Below are 22,143 nucleotides of genomic sequence, written 5' to 3'. Positions count from 1 at the left end.
TGGGGAATGAGTGAGGGGAAGGGGAGGTAAAGGATGCTCATCCAAGTACTTAACACCAGGCAGAGCAGGGGCTGTTGGAATGAAGGACTCCATGATTCTGCCTGCCCCTCTCCCTGCTTCTGAAAAGAGATTTGGCTTTAAGAGGGAGTTCTACGATTTTAATTTCTTTTTGGTTGGTTGGTTTGCTTCCAAATAAATTCATTACAAATTCCCAGACTGGGAAAATATGAAGCACAATCCCACTGGGGCTAGAACTGAGGGGTTGGTAGAGCTCAGTTGAAAGCAAGCAGGGTGGTGCCTCCAGAATAAGCAGGCTGCCAAATTGGGAGGATCCCTGAATGCCAGGCAGGGTTTACTAAATACAGTGACTGTGCAGCCCTGCCTCCACTATAAAAAGTCTAGATGGACTGTGACTTTGCTGTTGGTGAGGCAGAACCTTCTACAAAATGGACTTCCAGCTCTAGCTGTGGGTATTTTGTGGAGAACAGTGGGCCTCTCAATTCAAGATGACTCTCCTTTTCCCTCCACATTAACTGTAAATCTGCTCTCTCTGTTAATGGACAGCAGTCACTGGCCAGTGCTGAGCTCTACCCCAGGCCAGCACTCTGAAGAGCTGCTGAATTTCTGTCACTTGAAAGAACAAACCTTTGGCCAGCCCTGGGGTGTCTCACAGCCTCACAGTGCCAGCGAGGGCAGCAAGAGTATGGAGTGTGCCACCAAGGCCACGCTGTGGGCGTTAACCCTCCAGTGTAGAAAGATGATAGTTAGGAATGGGTATGTCAGGTGCTGACAGCCCTGGAGTAGGAGCCACTGCCCAAAGGAGTTTATAATTTCAGATCTACCATGTTAGGGCAGTTGGGAAGAATTACACAGTTAATCTTCCTTTGATTTTACTCCAAAAAATTTCTTCATTGATTTTACTTCACAAAATTCACCCAGTCTCCTCCTATGGGAAAGAAATAGCTAAGAGAAGAGTTTTCCTTCAGTATGCCCTCATCGGTTGACTGGTTTTTGCCAGCTCTAATTGAGTTCGAATTATGTAGGTTGTAAAACCTGACCTGCTTGCCCTAAAATTTGAGCCCCAGATTTCTCTTAGAATTTCTGTGCTCTTTCTTTGCATGTAATGTTTGTCAGCTGGGTGCCTTTGAAGAAAAATTCCTGCAGGAATTGCCTTGTGTGAAGCAACTGCAAAGGGTGGTGGTGCAGTCGGCTCTTGGCTCCCAGTAAGATCCACAGTAATGTCAGTGCTGGGTTACTGCATACCACTGCTCCCAACCTCAGGTCTTGAAAGTCTTAACTTTATGGCCCTATTTTCATCATTTCCTTGTGCCTGGATTGGCCAACCTGTTTACATCTCTGCCCACTGATCCTCTTGGATGATGATGACAGGATGTTCCTTTCCTCTTTGAGTGAAGACTGGGTAGAGAGGCAGCCAAGAAATCCAGCAGTTCAATATAAATAGGTCATGTAACAAAGCAAAGGTTGAAACCTGATTGCATCTACCCGTGGAGAAAGGTTTGTGAGGAAGGACATCAGCTTGTATTTTTCTTCCTGGAATAATGCAAGCAGGATGACCAGGACTGAATGCCCAAGGACTTACTACTTGTAATTTGACTTTTGTGGAAAGCCAAGAACTCTTAAAAGGCAGGATTTTGATGGAGACTCAAGACAATTCCAGATTCAAAGTTCTGCAGCCTTCTGCCCTGAAAATAATGTATAGGCTGCTAACAGCACTGCAGAGGAGACCTGAGTCATTTTATCTGCTTCATTGCACATTGTTGTTAAAGCTGTTGACATTTCTGGCATTTATCTTGTTCCTAAAGCTCCACACATTCATACAGCATGGATAGGAGCTAGGAGGGTTTGTGGGTGCTTTTGGGATCCTCCCCACATGTGCTCAGAATGCAAGGCAGGCGCAGTTAGTGACAATGCAGAGCCCACTTTGCTATACCCAAACTGCCACTGCCACCTCCCACCTCTTCTCCACATGCTCCCTGTGCAGGTGTGACTGAGCCAGGTAGAAAATATTCATCAGCACATGGAGAGAAGGGTGTTCTTTCCTAAATGACATAGTTGCAATAGTTCAGTCACGGGTTAATTTTTGTTGAATGACCTGAAACTGAATTGCAACATTAAGCAGGTGAGAAAACAAGCTCCTGAGGGGCCTCTTATGAAGGCACCAACCTTATCGAGCCACAGAACAACTCTGGCATGCCCTGAACTGGCATTTGTAATGTAGCCTTGTTCTCAAGGCTTAAACACGGCCTTTAAGATACAGAAGTGCAGATCTGATTTGTCCCTCTCCTAATTAGGTGTCAGAGTCTTCCCAGATAAACCAAAATATCACTGGGAACCTTTCTGCTGAATGACAGCAGAAAATGCTGAACAAAGACCCCTCTGCTTTTTATGCACACGTCTCCTCTTAATGCTTACTTGTATTACTTTGAAGAATACCCTCCCATACCAGCACTATTTTTAGACGTCCATATAAGTTGTCATCCTGCTCATCTATCTGATCTTTCATTGCTGACTTTGGAAAGTTATTTTCCTTAGCTATAACCCCCAGCAATTTCCCATGCCATCCAAGTAATACATTCATTACTGAAACTTGTGTGATTTAATAATTTCCTGGCACAATAATTCCAAAATGGAATTATTGTGCCAGGGAGGAAAAATGGATAAGGATTTTTCCATCTCCAGGTATTTATTTTACTGCCTGAATCCTTGCTCTTGACCCTTTTGAATGGCTTTCTGTCGAGCTGGATTTCAACTGCTTGTCCAATGCTTGTCTGAGAAAGACCTTCATCCTTGCAGCTGCAAGTGGAGGGAGGAAACCTCATTCAGAGGAATCTGACGTACCTGCTTGCTGTAGTATTTCTAGCTTTGGATTTCTGGAGCTGTTTTCTTTTCCACAATCTCCATAAGCTAAACAAACACCTTTTTTTCAATCACCTGCTTTACTAATCAGTGTTTGAAATGCAATATTGAGGCCTTGCTTTCCACTCAAGCCAGCTGTGCTGGGTTTACAGTGGCAGCCTGCCAGGAGCCTGAGGGTTTCACCTGTGCCCAAGTGAGGTAGGATGAAGAGCACAACCAAAGTAGCTCTTCTGTGGGACACAGCCCCACATTGCTGGTTTCTGTGTATTACTGGACACCAGCAGCTACTGCCAATGACAGAGCAGTGAGGTCTGGGGCATTAAACAGCAAGATGCTGGAGCCTTAAATTAAGAATGTACTTATTTAGGAAATAGGTGTGTATTTATGTTGAGCACCACATTAGAACCATTAAGCGTCCTTATATCTTTGCAGTTGGGCACAAGTAGATGTACTGCTGAGTCAGCCTAGCTGTGTTAATGACCCCAGCAGATCTCTAGGGAATGTCTCTGCTTCCCCACGTGTCTCAAGTGTCAGGGTTATGAAGCTGATTCCTGTGAGAACAATTTTTGTTATTTGAGAGAATCATTAATTCCAACATACTCTTCCCTGGAGCAGTGATAAATAAAGGCATTAGATAACATTTCAAAATACATTTGTTAAGCCTCTATCACCTTTTTTTTGTACCTGCCCAAAAAGTATAAAATGAACAGTCAAGAGAAGGAATAGAACTTCTGCTGAGTCTCAGATGCTCTGTTGTCCAATTGCTCAGTCATCTGTAGGTCATGTAGATCATGTTTTATTTTAACTCTCATCAATTGCTCTGCTGTTTTAGTACCTCTCTCTGTAGTATGGAGTGACTGGAAGATTGCCAAGTAAAGGGAAGTCTGTGTGTGAACAGCCAGGAGGGATAATGCGTAAATCTGCTGGAAAGAGGCAATTAAAGGCAACATTGAGATATAATGAAAAATAGACAATATTGAGCCTCAACAGAAATAGCAACATAAACAGCAGCTACTGTACTGTGAAGTGAACTTTGCTGTAAATAACTGCATTTTACAGAAAACAGATGGATTGTGAAATCTGTGAGCAGACTTACAGAAAGCAGTTTGGTCTTCAGGAACACATCCATGTTGATGTTTGGCATATCCTCCTGGCCCAAAGGGACAAAAGGTGGCTTCTTCCTGCTGTTGTATTTACAGAGTCCAGGGGGAAGCTGCAAAGTTGGACTACATGCAAGCCAAATAGAGCTGAAAATAATTTTGCATGTCATATGTAACTATGAATGGAGATGACAGAGGAAGTGATATCTGAGATCAGCAGTGTAATAGATGCTGCCTTGTTGTTTCGTAACCCAGCAGCTGAGGAGATAACACACCAGTGAATGCATCAGGAAGCCCTGCCTAACCAGAGACCATGCTCACAGCTTGCCACGACCTTGGCATCACCAGCAAATCCAACTGCATCATTTTTCGACATGAGTGGGTGGACTGGGAAAGGACAGACCATTCCAAAATGTTTAACTTTATATTACAAATTAGAGTGGATTCAGACCACATTTTAATCCTATGGCCTAGATTTCACTACCCTTGTTTTGGAATAATTGATCAAAATGCTCAAGAGTTCCCTGTATTCTACCATTTATTCTGCTATTTTGCTGCCTTTGTGAAGGACTATGACCAGTCACAGCCCAGATATAGCAAATCAAGCTCCCGTTTGCAGACACGAGCTTGGCAATATGCATTAACTGAACATAGTTCTTGCATCAGGCAACACATCATGTGCTCACTCACATTCTGAGCTAGAAGAGAAATATGTAGATATTTAAAGATCTTGAGGGGGTCCATGAAAGTGCTTATTTCTTAACACTAAACTTGTTTCTTTTAATTCTTTAGTTTGCCTCTTCCAGCATAACCAAAGAAACAAAAGAAACAAAAGAAGAGCTGCTTATTATTAACATGTTTCAGTCTTCACAAAATGGGTAGAAACACACAAAGATGACTCACTTTTGGTGTGCTGTAGCTAGAGCCTTACTCCATCCAGAATTTTAAACACTAGACTCTGGCTGAGTTGGAACAAATGACTTGTGGAGAGCTAAGATGAAAGAGGGAAAATTCTGACACTGGGGTTAGAAATCATCCCTTTTCTTCCTGGATGCAGTATGGCTAGGTGAAGAAAGAAGGAGGCAACTAAAAGCTACTCCATAACAACCTCCATATACTCTTTTTGAAATTAGTACGTTATTAGATCACATTTTTTCCATGATAAGGACCAAAAATCTGCAAAGAAACATGGCAATAAAATGCTAAATAAATGGTTTAACTAGCCCTTTGTATGCTTCCCCTTTCATTTTTTTGTGTTTGCTAAAGATACACTACATATCTGGAACAGCAGTTTGCCAAAAGTGTGATGTAATTTTTTATGTTTCAGGGCATCCCTCAGGCCTTTAGAAAAGTAGAAAGTACCAAATACTCTTTAAATTCAGGAAGAGCTTTCTAAAAAGATTAATTATACTCTAAAAAGACAGCACTGTAAATTCCCTCTGGTGCTTGTTAAGGCCTCTGCACAGTTTCTCTCCCTTTTTTCAACATCCCTCATACAAGTAGCATCAGTTACACTGAAAGCTCTGGCATAAAGGGGCATGGCTGTTTTCATCTTGTGTCATCTAAATTCATTCTAGTGACAGGGTTGCAAAGTGCTTACATATTGCTTCTGCCTAGTAGGCACTGAGCACTAACAGGAATTTTTTTTTAGGTAGACATTTTATTATGAGGACTTTCAGCTTGTAAGCCTGTGCTTGCCTACATTTTATTCCAGCTCAGCCATCTTGCTTGTTGTCAATAATCTAAAAGGTAGTAAATGTATGAATGTTGAACCTCTCTGGGAAACATCTCTGTCTTGTGTTTGTATCTTGAAAATTCTAAAAAAAAAAAAAAAAAAATCCAGAAAAGCCAGGAGAATGTCCATTAAAACCTGTTCCACAAACAACTCCAGACAGAAAGCCAGGAGTGAGTAAGAAAATGAGAGTGACTTTTATCTTCAGCTTCCTGAAGTCCTATAAGCTGATAGAAAAAAACCTAGGGCCTTTGTGTTACATAAAACAGCATTACAGAGTCTAACAAAAACCTGTTTTTGAAGGGGAGAACACAGTTCAGAAAATAATGGTGTTGTCAGGAGAGGATTTCTGAACCTATATTTAAAGTTAATGCAGACAAAGGTACAGATTCATATTAAAGCAGGAATTTGGGCATAAGGAAAGGGAACAAAAGTATTTCATGAACAATAAAACTAATTCAAGAAGGTACGGACCTTGGTCAAAGATTTTTTTTTTTTTTTTTTTTTTTCATGATTTGCACTGACTGCTTCATAGATTTGCCAATAAAAGCTGAACTCCCACTTCAGCCATTCCTTCTAAATAAAAGTCTCTCCATTCTCTGGCCGCCTGTCTTCATGAAACTTGCCGGAATCCAGTATCTTTGGGCTTATTCCTCTCCATCACATATGGTTGAAGTTGGCCAATGGTCTCAAAACAGTCTGTGGTGGGGAAAAGGAAGCAGGCAAACATAGGGAAAGCACAGTCATAAAGACTTGTTTCCTTCTGAGGATGGGGGAATTCATAGCTTATGAATTTTGAGTACTTCTTTCCAGGAGTAGGGGAAGGGGAAATATATTCTAAATACCCTTTAGAAAATAAAAAGTCTGTTTACCATCTCTGTGGTTTACCACTACATTCTAAAATGTAACTTGGTTTCTGCTTTTCTTGGCTTCATTCTCTTTCCTGACAATATAATAATGTTAAAAAAATGAACACTGAGGATTTCCCTCTTGAGGAAATAGCTAAAAGGCCCTAATTCAGCATTTCTCGAATCACCCTATTAATCTGCAACTGGACAACATTGGCCTTGCTATAGGACACCCGTGATAACCAGCAGACTCCTCCAGGTCCTTTCCAGCCCTTTCTCATTCCCTATTTCTGCACACTGACTAGTTATGCTCCTAAATGGTAATTAAGGATCAGACCATTTCGGCTAAAATTTTACTTGGTTTATATATAAACATAGCTTGGTTTCTGTCATTCTAAACCTAGTGAAATTAGCAAGAGATGCACACTGGATTTATATGAGCTACCTCATCTCTTGCCATTGCTCGGATTTTCAAAGAACACATTCACTCTCTACCTGCTTGATGAATGAGCTGCCAGAGAAAACACTCTGGAGGAATTCAGCTTCTAAAAGGGTTGATGTAGGATGCAGCCCTGATGCATCTGTCAGGATTTTGAAGACAGACGTTGACTCCCCTGCCCTTTATCTGGCTTGGCGTCACTGACCACTACACCCCTGTTTTTACAAGGCTGGGCTGGAGGAGTTGCAATTTCAGCTAAGAAACTGCCATGCAAGGAATTCAGCACCTGCTGCAAAGCCTGAAGAGCACCAGTGTCCAGGGAAGGAGTAAACAACTCTACAAATGCACAGAGAGCATCGATGTCGGCGTCCTGCTCATGGACAGAAATGGCTCCTTCAGATGGAAATGCTCTTGGGAGGCAAAACAGGCATATTGTTTGCATGTTACAGGTAAATTGTGTGTCACTGTGGCATTCTCTGTGGGGAACCCTAAGACCTCCAGCCTGCACTGCTACTGCCTCTAGACACTCCTGTTCATTTTGACATTAAATGCTATCAGAATCTGCTGATGGAGATGATGAAGAGATGGAGATGATAATCTCCAGCAGAGCTTTCATGTGCAGGGAATACAGAATGGGGCTTCACATACTGAACTAAATTCCTAAAGTGACCTTTATCAAGAATATGTCAAGAGTAAAATCCACCATAACAGGACTCTCTTTAAGTGCTAAGTGTGTACAACACCATTCTCCTGTCAAAGAATGAATTAGACATTAAACAATTACGTATTAAACAACTCCGCAACATAATCTTTACATTTCAAATAACGTCTTCAGAAACATTACAATTTTTACCAGCCTGCTCTCAGGAGCTTGCGCAATAACTTAAAAAAACCAGAAGAAACTCATCCAGAGCCTCAGAGCGCTTTGTATGACCCAGAGTTATGCATTCAGTAAGAACAGATGGAAAAGGATAATTGAATTCCAGGCAAAGAGAGCATTATTTGAATGGAACTTTGCAGTAAAGCGAAGGACTGCAGGACACGTACAAAGAATCAGTTCTGGATGGGAGACAGTGACAGAAGACAGTTCTTGACTCAGCAGCAAGGAGTTTGTTGGAAGGAGAGAGAAGAGACAGAGAGGAGGAAAGGGGCCGACGCCACTGTCTCCAGGAGACAAGCTGGAAAGAAGTCCAAGGAGCAAGGGTGTGGTTTGAAAAACAAGGAGTACAATTTCAAACTGGATTCTGAAGCAAACAGGGCAGTCAGCGAGGGCCTTGAGATGCATGAAATGCAAATTTTCTCCACGAGAGATGGAATCAGAACTTTGGGAGTTGTTGTGACACTCTGTCGTTGCTGCACCAAAACATCTTTGTGCTGTGACTGCTGATCCAGCGTTCCTACGGTTTGCATTTATCTGTTAGGCAAAACAGTGACAGTGCCAGGCAGCATTCAGCTGGGAACAGATGTGGATCAACATCCTGCATTTAGTGCTTTGCCACATGCAGCAGCTCCCCAGCAGTTTGCAGTGATCATGCACAAGGATGTGCAAGTCCAACCCACAGACTCCTTGTTCCTTGGATCTGCGCTTTGATGAACACTCCCAAGTGTTTGAGTGTTCCCACTCAGGCAGGTCTCCTGTAGTGGATGCTTTCTCATACAGGCCAGAAGACGTGCCAGTGACTTTTTTTACCTTCTTGTATCAAAACAGTAAAGTGGCCAAACATTTAGAAATTGAACACTTGTGTAGTTAACCAGTGATTTGAACGGATGTTGTTGAGCAAGAACCTGAGAGAAACATTTAAGAGAAGCGCACATTATTTTTTCAGTGAGACTTCCTTGGCTGATTCTGTGGGAAGAAGACTGGGAACATACATACAACATTTTTCCGTGTAAATAACAGCCCCTCCAAGACAAAAATGCAGCTGTTCTCAGGGCTCCTCTCAAACACTGGAAAAAGAGCATCAGGCTGCCATCCATAGGATGAGCCAGAAACCCAAATATTTGGATGAGAGCAACCTCTGAAAAAAACAGAGAAACATTTACCAGGAGCTTTTTCATTTGCATTGTTAAATGACTGCTAGGGATTACACCCTTCTCAGCTACTGAGTGTGGTGGCTCTGCCGTGTATAAAGGAGCAGGAGAGCAGTCAGCTAATCACAGGGACATTAACACAGCAAACCATTAGGGACCTTTTACATTCCCTTTTAACAGACTACAGACTGTAGGAAAAATACCTCAAATAAGGCCAGTAGTGCCTTTTCATTGAGAAACCCCAAACTAAATATAGAAAACAAATATATTTAAAACATCCATGCACACAGCTGACAGTACAGAGGTCAGTTTCTTTAGCTGTGGAAGATCAGCAGGCTGCAAAGTGGAGAAAAGACGGCAAAATACTTTTCCCATTTTTTTGATTTGTGCAAAAATGTCCAACATTCTCAGCTCACTCTTCAGAGCTGATCACACTTGCAAAGAATCCAACCCTTGGGATCAGCAAAGCCAGATCTTAGAAAGGACAGATATTTAAACACAGAGCAGCGCAAAGAAGATACAAATGAGAAAGACATCAGCAGACAGAAGTGTGGCAAAGCACTTTTACATAAAGTGAGATACTTTTTTTACTACAGAAATTATGGGATGTTGTAATTAGGATTTGGCCAGCTGGGAGTGGGCATGAAGGATTATATTATTAAAATTGGAGTGAAGAAATATAACAGACCTTTAATTTTAATTATACTTTAAAAGAGCCTTGGTTTCCTTAGCCAGTGATCTCGCTAGTTCATGGCAGCAGCTTAGTGCCAGACTATTAAGATTGCACACAGTACACAATGACTTCTGTGCATTTGTAATTCTTAATAATAAAAATATCTCAGAGGAAAATCTGTTGCTCCTTTGTCACAATTTTCTTTAAAATATTAATGATATAAAAATATATATAACTATGTACACTACACAAGAGGTACTACTTAATTTGTACAATAAGTGATGAAAGTATGTGGCTTGGTTTTTTTGAGAAATAGAAATAAATTAGCAAAAATAGGAGCTCTGGATATAATTAATTAGCATCCATAAAGTGAATGTATGGGAGGGAAGTTGACAGAACAAGCTCACTACACCAAAATGGGCTGGTGACAGATATGTCCTGATGTCCCACTGGTGGTCTCTCTCTGCAGCACTGCTGACTTGCCCGCCATTTAGAAACTCATAACCCACCATAATTAAACTGCAACTAACAAACCTACAGAGCAGATGCTACTCAAACCCCTTTGGACCACATAAAGAAAAGTTGTCTCCATCTTAGCTCCAGTTTTTGCTTTGTTTTTTTGAGGGACCAGACCTTGGTGTGTAACCCCAACCCTGAGTCCTCTGGGGAGAGCTACAGATCCCAGAGCTCTGCAGGGATGGGGCTTTAGCAGCATCTCACTCTCAGCCACCTGTTCAATGGGCTGTTCAGGGTTTCCTCAGTCCAGCTGTAGACCTTCAGTCTCCCATTCGTGACCAAGGGATCCCCATGGCTGCAGTCTGGAACCGTGTGTGCCAGTAGGAACCCAGGTGTCTCAGCGAGCCACACCTATGATTCCTTTGGAAACTTAACCCAGTTTTGGTAATTCCCAACTCCATGTACTAAAAATGAATGAGGTTAAACGAAAATAATGAGGTTTTAAATTGTAATGTATTTGAAATTGTTTTAATCTGCCTTCTGGTTTTGAGTCTTCAGGGGTCCCTTGTTCAGCTTTGTATTAGAGATTCTCCTATAATCTTGTGTTTCCCAGAGCTGAGCTCTCTGGGAAAATGTGAACAACACAATACTCTGGATAAAACTGCTGGAGCTAGCACTACTGCAGCCATTTCCACCTCAAAGGATTACTGTAATTGAGGAGAAATAGCACTAACGTTACCTTCACCTCCCTCATCTAATGCTAATGGGATGCCTAGGAGTGAGGGTAAAAAAAAAAAGGTGTTGATGTATCTCTTGTATGTTGGACCCTTTGCTTCTTGGTTATTCAATAGCTTCCAACTCACAATGTCAACTCTTGGGGAAGGAGCCCTATTTCTATTTAAAAATTGAACAGGGCAGAACAGTTGGATGGTTTTCATAGCTGGTAACATGTCATAAACCCCATCGCCTACCTTCAGCCATGACTGCAGGTAGCAAAGCCCCACATGGTGCTAGGGCTAAGTCGGTGGGTGGTGAGCCAAGAGCAACCGTCTGACCCAGCCAGACCCCAGTGCCTTTGGGCGTTCTGGGGCTGCCAAGGAGAAGGAGGAGAAGGACGAGAAGGAGGAGAAGAAGGGTCGCACTTTGGCACAGTCAGCCACGACGGCAGGTGCCAGGCAGGCGGCTCCTGGCTTCCAGAGCCCACCAGGCAGCTCCTGGGTGTTCCTTGTCTTACTCCTCACCTCTAGCGGGAGTCACGGGGCGCTGAGGGGAGCATCGCCCCGGCGCGGTCGCGCGGCTGTGGGGAAGGGGAGGGAGAAGCCCCGAGGGTCGGTGTGACGGTGGGCCGGGGACAGCGCTGGGGGTCCGTGTGAGGACTGGCCGGGGAGCAGCGCCAGGGGTCCGTGTGAGGCTGGGCCGGGAGGGACCCCAGGGTCGGTATGAGGGTGGGTCAGGAGGAGTCCCGAGGGTCCGTGTGAGGGTGGGTCTGGGGCAGGCCCGGGAGTCGCGGTGAGGGTGGGCCGGGGGCAGCGCCGGAGGGAGCCGGGGAGGGGGCCGGGTCACGTGAGCGTGTGTGGCAGCAGCGGAAGGATACCTGCACTCTGACAAGCCCTCCCGCCCCTCTCCCCTGGCCGTAGCTGCGGCAGGGACCACCCGCTCCTCAGAACCCCATTCCCAGCCCGTGCCCTCAGCGGGAGTGAGGGATAGCGGGGCAGAGGAAAGCGGGAGGGTGATGGCGGGCGAGAGGCGGCGGCGATGGGCGGGGGAAGAAGGGCGGCGGGGAGGGACTATTTGAGGAGACCCTGGCAGGCTGGTGAGGTGCGGAGTGATCCCAGCGAGTGAGCGGCCCCGCGCCGAGGCCGAGGAGGGTGGCGGGCGTGCCGGGCGCCATCCCAGCGAGTGCTCCGCGCCTGCGCCGCTCCCGCCGCCGTGAGGGGAGCACCGGCGGCCGCCCCGCTTCACCGCCTGTCCCTGCCCCGCGCCCCTGCCCTGGGGAGCTCGCCCCCAGCCATGGCCCAGATACTGCCTATTCGCTTCCAGGAGCACTTCCAGGTGAGCGCAGGGGGGGGGGCAGCGGAGAAGGCGTGGGGTCGGGGTCCCCCTCTTCTGCCTTGCACCGTCTCTCAGAGAGGGGGTGTCGAGGGCACGCTGAGGGCGGGGAGAGGGGGCCAGGCCGCGAGGGGACCCGCTCCGTCCCCTCCTTCCTCCCCTCCGGAGTGCGGCCGCCGTCCCGCTGGGCGCCGCGGGAAGGCGCGCGGGACCGAGCCCGCCCCCGGTGCGGACTCTGGGCTGCCGCTTCTCTTCGTCCATCCGTCCGTCCATCCTTCTATCCCTGGAGCTGCGTCCCCGCGGCGTGCGGAGCGGCCGCGATTTGTGCAGAGTCACTCGTCGCCTGAGGGACCTCCCGCTCCGTGGAGGGGGAGGCGCCGCGCCGGAGCCGTGCTGCTCGCCCCGGGCACCGCGGGCGCTCCCCCGCCTCAGCTTGGGTGGACGCCGCAGTCTTCCAGGCGGATCTTGGTTTTTTCCTTTTACCTACACGACTGTCAGCCCCTGGATCGCGAAGGTTCCTGGGAACCTCTTTTTGTGCAGCTGTGAGGGAATTGGTGAGATGAGGTGTAAGAAACCATTTGGACTTGGAAGCTGCACAGCCTCTGTCTCTCCTTCCAAACATAACAATATTAAAAAAATCCTCCCCCAAAATGACATGGTTCTGTTCTTAATATCCTGTGAAAACCGTAATGCCAGCATTGGAAAAGATCCATGGCTAATGGAATGCAGCACAGACAAACCGGTTGATCTGTTTCCTTGTGACCTGGTGGTGAGGGAGGGTTGTAAATGGAGTGAGAGAACAGCAGTCTCTGAACGTGCAGTTTGCAGCAGGAATTAAAGGAATTTACTAAATGAATGAGAGAACAGGAAGTGGACTTGGCAAGTCATCCTTCTGTCGCTGTACCGCCCCTTTCTGTCAAATCAGGCATCCATTTCAAAATACGAACTGGGTATCATCTCCCAGTGTGTACTTCATGCCACTTTGGGCATTTCAGCTTGGGAAATGGTTACGGCCGCTTCCAGCTCCCTTTGGGAAGTATGTTTTTGCTTAACTGGAAGAACTGTCCCGGTGACCCTAGAAGGAGCTCTATCTTGAAAAAAACAGTAATTGGAGTGAATTCCAGAAATATCTAATCTCTCTGTCCAAGGGAGGAGACACACCTGTGTTCTCTGAGTTTTCATGGGTTAGGAAAGTTTAACATGGTGAAGAATTCTACTCCACATCCTCCTTGCCAGTGTCCACTATAGCAGTGATTATAGTAATCTCAAATAGGTTCATAAGAGCTGCAGAACAGCTGTCTCAGTAAGAAACTTGGGATCAAAGTGGTTTTGATGTCAGACTCTCCTTAGAGAGCATATAGTTCTTACCATTTAAAACTAGCAAGTATAACCAGTCCTGCTAATTGCGTTTGATCGATACAATAGCGATGCGAGGACATCACACTTAATATGCAAGAGGTGTCCTGTGCTGCTTTGCATGTTAAATGACTGTTTCTTTGATTACCAGTGTTGAGCATCTTGCAACACTGCCAATATCAGCATTATGGTACCTCAGGTTTGGGTGGGGGGCTGCCCACCTGCTTTTCGAGGGATTTGTACTGAAGTCATACTCTATTTTTTGCTACCACCTGCTTTTGCTCTTAAACAGTTTGATCTTATTGAAAAGGCTAATCCTGTGCTTGAGTCACTTTTCCTCAGCAAGAAAGCTACATGGAGGAGCAGAGAAAACCCTGGGATATCCGTTGCTAACATGTGGGAACAAACTTCTTCAGCATTCACTCCTGCTTCTCCCCCAGGCTGAGTGCAGAAGCTCTAAAGCAGTACTCTGCTAAAGAGAGATTGAGATCAGTAGTAGCTGGGAGTAGGCATGCAGTAGCCTCCTCATGCTGCTTCTGCAGTTGTCCCTACATGGTGGGATAAATGGGGAGGGAAAATGGAAGGAATGTAGGAACTCATAGTGTTTGCTCTGGCTGGATATCTGCAGTACAATTATATCAGCTCTAACTTATTGTATGTTGTAAACTAGAATCTAGAGTCATAAAGTAATGTTACGTGGTGCTTGTTGTTGACTGGTAGAGAATTTGTGAAAACGTTAGGCCTTCTATTCATAATGCTACACTGTCACACGTATTTAGCCCTATCAGATTAATCTCTCTTTTTCCCCCCCACATTACTTCCAAGTAATTGTCTTTACTATGGTTAAATTATCATATTTAAAATTAGTATAGCAAATCTACTATGCTGCTTTATGATAAAGCCAAAAAAGTTACAATTCCATGTAATTGTTGTGTTTCAGTGATTCTAAGTTAAATCTTTCTGTGCCTTCGTTCAATCTGTGTGCTGTTTCTACCTGTAGCCTTTTTAATTAATACAGCTTTAAGTGATTAGAATATCAGTTAGTGCTGTAATTAATTCCAAGTTCAGCCTGTTGCTGGTGAAACATTTCCCTTAAGTTCAGAGTCTTCCTGAGGTAGTTGTATGTACTTTACTAAAAGAAGAACTAAACCATGCAGAAGGTGCTCTCCAGAGAAGCTAAACATAAGTTGCAGTGCTAAATACTGAACTCCTCTCCCACTCTCTCTCGCTGGAAGTGGATAAATGGTAGTGTGAAGTGAAACAGTGATCTTGGTCCATGTAGAGCTAGGGATCAGCAGACTGTTTACTTTACATTCTTTGTGCAGCTCATTTTGCCTTATGTTGATCATCCTTCTGACTGAGCAGTGCAGGAGGAGTGACTGCCAGTCGCAGGGCATGTTAAATTTGAAGTTGTTACAGCTCGTATGTTCAAGTCCTGTGTGAGCTGAAGGATGGAGAATAGTTGCAGTGAAAAAAAGATACCTATGGCTTGGTATGGTAGAAGGAACTCAAAGTCTGTCTGTTATTTAATGCAGTTGAACAGTTATTTTTAGTTGTGAACTCTTGTCACTAAGAGTCTTCACAAATTCATGAAGAACTTGCGTCTTGCTCGTTTTTCCCCCAGAGGATATTATCGTTTAAGTCTCATAGCAAGGGAGGGGAATAAAACAAGGACTTAGTTTTTATCTGTCTGGTGACTGCCCAGCTGCAGCAGTGCAAACTATGCCAAGTCCTGCTGCAGTGAATTACTTGTGCATGCTGCTTAAGCTAATGTGATTTAATCAGGTTCTTAACTCCACTGCTTCTGTTGGAGTAGTGAATTATAAATTATTTACCGAATTGAACTCCTCTTCCAAGGGGATTGTAGTTTACAATGGAAGTGAAGTAAAAGACCAAATATACTGGTACATAGACTGGAAGCAATACTACTGGAATCCAGTGTACAAAGTGTTCCTGATCTAAAATTAAACTTTTCCTTCACTTAGTCATTGCTTTTGTGTTAAAAGCATCTCTTTGTGCCTCTTTGAGCTTTTCTTTAGCTTTTCATTAGCAAAAATCTTTGCTTGTCTATGGGGAAAACTGTCGTTTAAGCAATGTCTCAGGTTCCAGGATTGGGGCCATCGTCCCTTCAATGCGCAGACAGACTGTCCTCCTTTCTGTTCAGTAACTGATACAGGCTCTTGAGCACAGCCAACTACTGTGAGAAAACTTGTGTGCGTGACATACTCTCGATACATAAGTTCTGCACATCTTGGTACAGCACTGACAAGCTAAAGTATCCTGGTTTTAAGCATAAAGGATGTAGATTGACTTCCATCATTTTCAAGACAAACCCACTTTGGATAGTCTGGCTTGTCTTACTAAGAATAACAGAATAACTATCTGTTGTGCAATAGGCATGACTGAGCTGGATGGTGTTCGTAAGTTTGCTTTGCTGGGACATATGGACTTTAAGAAGCACTCAGGATATTTGCAAGCTCTAAGTGACTTTTCAGATTTGTATTCAAAAGGTAGGGCTAAATATTATGACGTGATTCTGTTATTCAGTGATGAAGAGCCCACATTTGCTTGTTGGATTCAAAAGTGCCCTGCACATGGTAGTGATACTTATTCAATAGATGATCCAGTCCTCATCACAGACATACAGAAATAGATTTTTGTGTAGGGAGTAACTGTCACTTAAGATGAAAGTCTAATCGCAACTGCAGCGAAGAGCAGTGGTCTTGCATGTTTTGGGTCTTACATAGTTGTTTGGTGTCCCTCAGCTGTCAAAATGGGAACTATAGCAGGAGATGAGGTGAGGGTGAGCAGTTGAGCAGGGATATCCAACAGTTACATGCCCATCCTTATGGGGGATGATTAGAACTTTATGTAGTCACGAGTAATACTTACAGGAAACTATTACTGCATTCTTGGTTTGTGTTGTGTTTAAAAAGATACATGCTTTTAGCAGGCAGTTTTTATTTGGGTATGTGCAGCCTCTGTCCAAGCCTTAGTCTTTTCTAATGGCCTTAAAAACAGTAGTTGATCACCTCTAACAAGCATTTATACTAGAATTACGTGGCATAAAGCTGAAACGGGATACTTACTGAACTCTGGAGAGATACTAAATTCACAGAGTTCTGACTCCAGTGTTTAACTGATGGTAGGTCCCAATTACTGGAGTGTCAGTATTAGACTGTAAGTTAGGCTTAATTATTTCCCGTTAGAGAAACGGACTTAGTTTGAAGACCAGAGGTATCAGGATCTGAGTTGGTCTATGCTGGCTCAGTCTGGATCACTGCACTCCATAGTAAGGGAAAATCATTAGAAAGCTCACTATTTAGTAGAGCTCTTGTGTAAAAGGCATCTTGGCTTCATTTCTTAGCAAATGGTACAATGCTGGTAAAGAATGGGGAAAGACTAAATGTCAGATTAATAATGGTCTTTCATCCTGAATGTCTTTGTGTCTTCATTCATGTTGAGAATCAAACCATGTCAGTAAGTTCTCAGTATCTATAAGATGCTTAAAAGTCTTATGGTATCTAATGCAGCCTGTAGTAGTACTAGATATCTATGAAGCAAAAATCTTTGTTACCTGGTTCATTCAGCCTGATGGTGAAAATGGTTCTATGGTGTGTGTGTAGCTAATGGGTGTTATGGCAGGAGAGGCATTAGGCTGTTACTTGTAGAACAGAATGTTACCCTTTCCCCTACTGCAAGGCTTGCTGTAACCTACATGGGGGTGCTTGGTAGGGTTTAACTGGATTACCCAAAAGTAAAGTGTGGATGAAATCATGGAAACAATGGTAAATGGAATCACGGAAATCATAGTAAATACCTCTGGAATGACTATGTAGTGTTGAATCTTCCTTTTCAGAAGAAAACAACCTTAGTTTGAGAGAGGGTACTGCTTGCCTAAGGAGCATAATAAAAAATGAAAATTTAGTAGTAGTTGAGAGGCCTGTTGTTCACTCCTTTATGAAAATAAACTGGAAAATCACAGTTAATATATACAAACCTTGGTAATGACCTGTAGCATCTTTTCCTGAGGCCTTTTAAGATACATAGCTGAGTGCTTGCTACCTCCTGTAATAAAGTTCTACTAATTTTCTGCTTGAGGAAGGGTAGGAAGGTGCTTTAGAACAACATTGTTCAAATCATCGTAGAAGATTTGTCCCATCCAGGGTAAAAGTGGTGCTGGCTGATGCTCCTTTATTTGATGGTAGAGCGATTCTGCTCCTGTTCTTCTGTCAGTAAGGATTATGCCTCTTACACTGCCTTACATATCTCAAGAGGGTATGTACCACTCCCCTAATGGTAGGAACAGTCTTCAGTGTTTTCAGACTGCTAAACCGTGAAGTGTTGTCATCATTGACTGAGGCTTGCAGTATTTACATGACCATCCTTTAGGCAGTAGCATTTAGGCATTTAGCCTTTAAAAGATATGATGGGTTTCCCTAATAATAAGGGTGGCAGTGATACTAAAGCAGAATTTAGCATTACATTTTCTGAAGCCTTTGCTAAATTTTGTATAGTTTAAAGCACGAAATTTTAATACCAGAGCATGATGCAAAATCATACTTGTTTTAGTGAAGATACCCAAAATGTTTTCTTCAACAGGGACCAGACTTTGGAGTGAATAGTGGTGGGTTTAAAGCTGAACTTCAAGTAGGAAATGCTTCAAGGTTCTCACTATGCAAAATGAGTGGCCAGGGTCTATCTCTTGAAGAGTAGGTCAAACTGAAGCACACTAATTGAGAAGAGACCTTGAAAAAGCTGTGTTTCTGCTTCAATACTTTGGAAACACATCTGGATTTGGATTAATTAAATCAAGTTAGGAACTTAGCTGTGCTGCAATTAAATCTCTTGACTACTCTTGTGATACTTAATCAGTCTCTTACAATGGACTGTACTGTGTTGGCAGACGGACTCAGAATGTGCTCAATATCAAAGTGCTTAAGTGTCTACTGCATGAACGTGTCATTTGTGACAGTATGTGGATATTGTCTGGTGTAGAGCAAGTGAGCAAGAGCAGTGGAATTAAGAGCCTGTCGTTTATTCCTGTATGGTTCAAGGTCACAGAAGTTGATGGAGCTACAACTTGCATGTTTATTGGGTGCTAAAACGTTCTGTGTTACATGTGAAAGGTGCACAAGTTGTATTGGTATGAAAACTTTTCCTTACTGACACAGAAGGCTGTAATAGCCACCTGCCTGGTAGATTTGTTTTCAAAACTCTAGGTGCAAGCATGTTCTGATGACCTTGTATCTAAACTTTGATTCTCTTTCGGAATGAATGGCACCTGCTGAAGTTTACCACTGTGTATTAAGTATTTACCCCTGAAGTGAGGTGTTAGTTGAATGGCTCTCAATTCTGCTGAGAGACACTTACGGGAATGAATAAATGTCTTTTTACGCGTGCGTACATTTGGCTTACATTACGTTACTGAGACTTGAGTCTGTTGAGATTAGCAGTTACTGAGCTGAATAGCTCTTCATTAGTCAGCTCAACAGAAAACAAACAATTCCTGAGGCATTCTTGGGCACAGTCCTGACACACCACACTTAAAGGTATCTCTGTTACATACCCAATTTACGATTTAGAGAGTAGCATTACTGAAGCTGTAACAAACCATGATCAGCCAGCTCAAACACACTAAAACAGTGTTTGTGGCACCATCATGGTACTTCTTGCCCAAGGGATTTAGTCTATTGTGTGAAGGTCCTGGTGGTATGTGTCAAAGGAGTGTAATGACTCAGTGATGCTGGTGGTAGATTCCTGTCTCCTTGAGGGCAGTAATTTTTCACTTGCAATGCACTGAAAAGCAGTATAGGTTAATCCTTTGAGAAGCTTCAGTGAAGCTGATACAGTTCTTGTGCTTGAAAAGCATCGCTTTGGGGCATAAAGCAGGTGCTCAGGCTTGTCACAGTTACTGTTATATAAAATGCAGCTTGCAGACATACCAAGCTGGGGTGTGCTGCATAGGTAAATGCGATTTACTGTGGACCAGTGAAACAGTGATGTTTGTTCACTGCCACCTCCTCCTGTTAACTGAAATGGAGAGTGAATGGAAACAAAGTTAATACAAAAGGATGAAAATGAGATATAGCCATCTTATAGGGTAGTCTATTTGGCAGCACAAAATGATTCCAGGTTACATTTAGAGTAACTACTTTGTTTTTACTGTTGTATGGTTGAGCATAAGTTATGTTTTTAGAGGTGGGCATATGGCTGGAAGGGGCCTGCATTACAATCCCTACCTTTGTTGTTGAGCCTAATGGCATGATATCTTGGGCAAGGAGAGGTGAAATGACTATTTATTTTAACATATCTTTCTTACTTTTCACTGGTAAGAATTAGGTGAAGTAAGATGAACAAGTCCACTTGTAGGCCAATTGAGACCTGCTGTGTAGACTTCATTCCACACTGTTGCTAGGAGTGGGTTGCATAAGAGTAATTGACTCTTTCTGTACTACCCACTGATGCTGAACATTGCAGTTCTGCCACTTAAGTTTTGAACATAAAATTTACCAGCCTTTCTAAAACTAGAATAGTGATGCTACTGCTGGTGTAGTCTTACCATGTTACTAGAACTGGGTTAAGCAATAAATGTGTAAGTTAAAACTCCTTTTAGTTTGCATCAGTAATACAACTTTGGAATGTCTTTAGGACCTGAGTACTGACAACTGTATAGTTCTTTGCCTATGGAACAAAGAGAATCAGAAGATAAATCATAGTTCAATGGTGTGCACTCTAGTCAGAGAAACTTGTCAGGCTTACATTTCCTTCTGGAGGAAATTTTAGATGTAGAGGCTTGAGTTAGATCTTCAGCAAGGGAAGGATAATTAAGCACGCCTTTTTTGTCTTTCTAGCTCCAAAATTTGGGCATTAATCCAGCAAACATTGGTTTCAGCACCCTAACAATGGAATCTGACAAGTTCATCTGCATAAGGGAGAAAGTAGGAGAGCAGGCGCAAGTAGTAATAATTGACATGAGCGATCCAACAACACCCATCAGACGTCCAATTTCTGCAGAAAGTGCTATCATGAATCCAGCTTCTAAAGTAATAGCACTAAAAGGTGAGTAACCCTTTATGATTGCAGTATGAAAACTGTTTAGCTGTATTACTGCTTATTAATGCTTTTAAACTTTATGTAAACTTTCTAAGAAGAATGTATATGAGGATAAGAATTCTTGCCTGAACTTGCATGCTGTATTTTTGGCAGTAGATCTTTCAGTAATCTTTGGATGATTTTCCTCCAAGTGGGTGTGAGATGCTTGGACCTGGCACTGCAGCCTCCTATCCTTACTGAGGACCAGGTCAGCATCTGGTATACTTTCCCTTTAAACAGGTATTGTAAACATAATGGACACTTGTGTAGATGAATAGGGGTGTAAAGCCATGTTTTCTGCCATATCCTGGCCCTTTCTTGTAGCTGAAGGTTTCACTAGATAGTGACAAAAATGTCATAAGGATGGCCAGCAAGTGTAAAAGTCTGAACATAGCAAGCATGTTAAGTTTGACAATCACACGGTCTTGCAGCTAGAAGACCTCTGTTTACTGCTACCTGTGATGTTGTTACTGCCTTTAAATAGCACTCAGAGCTCAAAGAAGTAATTTTAATACATCTCTGGCTCTTTTCTCAAATGACCAACATCTGGTATTTAATCTCAATAACTGTTACTGACTATGTACTTTTCTTCCTGCATCTTATCTAAACAGATGGTGAGTGAACTTTGTCCTGCCATTGTATGTTTGGTAGTACAGAATGGTCCAATCTCATAAAAAGTCCTGAACTTTAAGGTAGCCATTTGACAGTTCACTTCATGGCCAGGTGGGGGAATCTTAATCCTCAACTGGCATTACAGTGATCATGTTCTCCATTGGCTCGTTTCTAACCATTTGGCTGTTTTGACTATTGACTGTACCAAGTGAAGGAGGAGGGTGTGCTTTTAATGTTTGTGTGTATGTATATGTGATGGAAGTACAGTTGATAGACAAAATGAAGTTGCAATATTTTTATGAGAGACCTCCGCTAGCATGTCCTGTGTGCTATTCATTTCTGCCTAAGTGTGTTTTTTATTGTGAAAAATCATGGTGAAATTACTTAGGGGTCCAAGAAATAACTGTCCTCAGAACTGGCACAAAACCTCTAACTTCTTTTCTTTGATCTCAGGCTTATACTGACATCAGGTGAGAACTAAAGTGAATGTTTGACTTCAGCTGAATCTGTGATTCAGCTGAGATGGTTACACATCTTGCAAAGGACTGCCTTACCCTGGGTATGGGTAAAGGTAACAATGAAAAAAAAAATCATATCTGTTAAGAGTTTACTGTCCTTTGTCTTGGACCCCTTTAAATAAACTGTATTGGCAAGGAAAGTGCCTTCTCTACACTAGCAGAGCTTCGTCTGCCTCTTAAAAGGAAACTATGTAATCTGGTTTTAAAACTAATATGCTAACTAAATGGATTACCATCAGCTTCAAAGAATATAGCTTTATTCTTGCCAGTTAAGACTTGCTCAAAAGGAGTATTGTTCTGTCCATTCAGAGTGAATAAATCTGTCCTCTGAACTGACAAGGTTGAGTTAATGATGTC

General features: G+C 43.2%; 1 protein-coding gene across 5 annotated transcripts in view; it reads left to right on the top strand.

The window, feature by feature from the left end:
* Positions 1–12,063: 12,063 nt before the first annotated feature.
* CLTCL1 (clathrin heavy chain like 1) overlaps positions 12,064–22,143 on the top strand; it is a 34,603-nt gene continuing 24,523 nt past the window's right edge. For 3 of the 5 annotated variants that reach the window (XM_048322889.1, XM_048322887.1, XM_048322890.1), the window contains exons 1-2: positions 12,064–12,208; positions 20,416–20,623. In XM_048322889.1, the coding sequence (XP_048178846.1) occupies positions 12,167–12,208; positions 20,416–20,623 (250 nt within the window). In that variant the 5' untranslated portion in view covers positions 12,064–12,166. Of the gene's footprint in view, positions 12,209–20,415; positions 20,624–21,267; positions 21,271–22,143 lie in introns of all 5 variants that reach the window. The other 2 variants (XM_048322888.1, XM_048322886.1) reach the window with 1 other exon arrangement.

This window comes from Corvus hawaiiensis, chromosome 18, assembly GCF_020740725.1.
Source record: "Corvus hawaiiensis isolate bCorHaw1 chromosome 18, bCorHaw1.pri.cur, whole genome shotgun sequence".
Lineage (NCBI taxonomy): Eukaryota > Metazoa > Chordata > Aves > Passeriformes > Corvidae > Corvus > Corvus hawaiiensis.
This window is presented reverse-complemented; position numbering and strand designations above follow the sequence as displayed.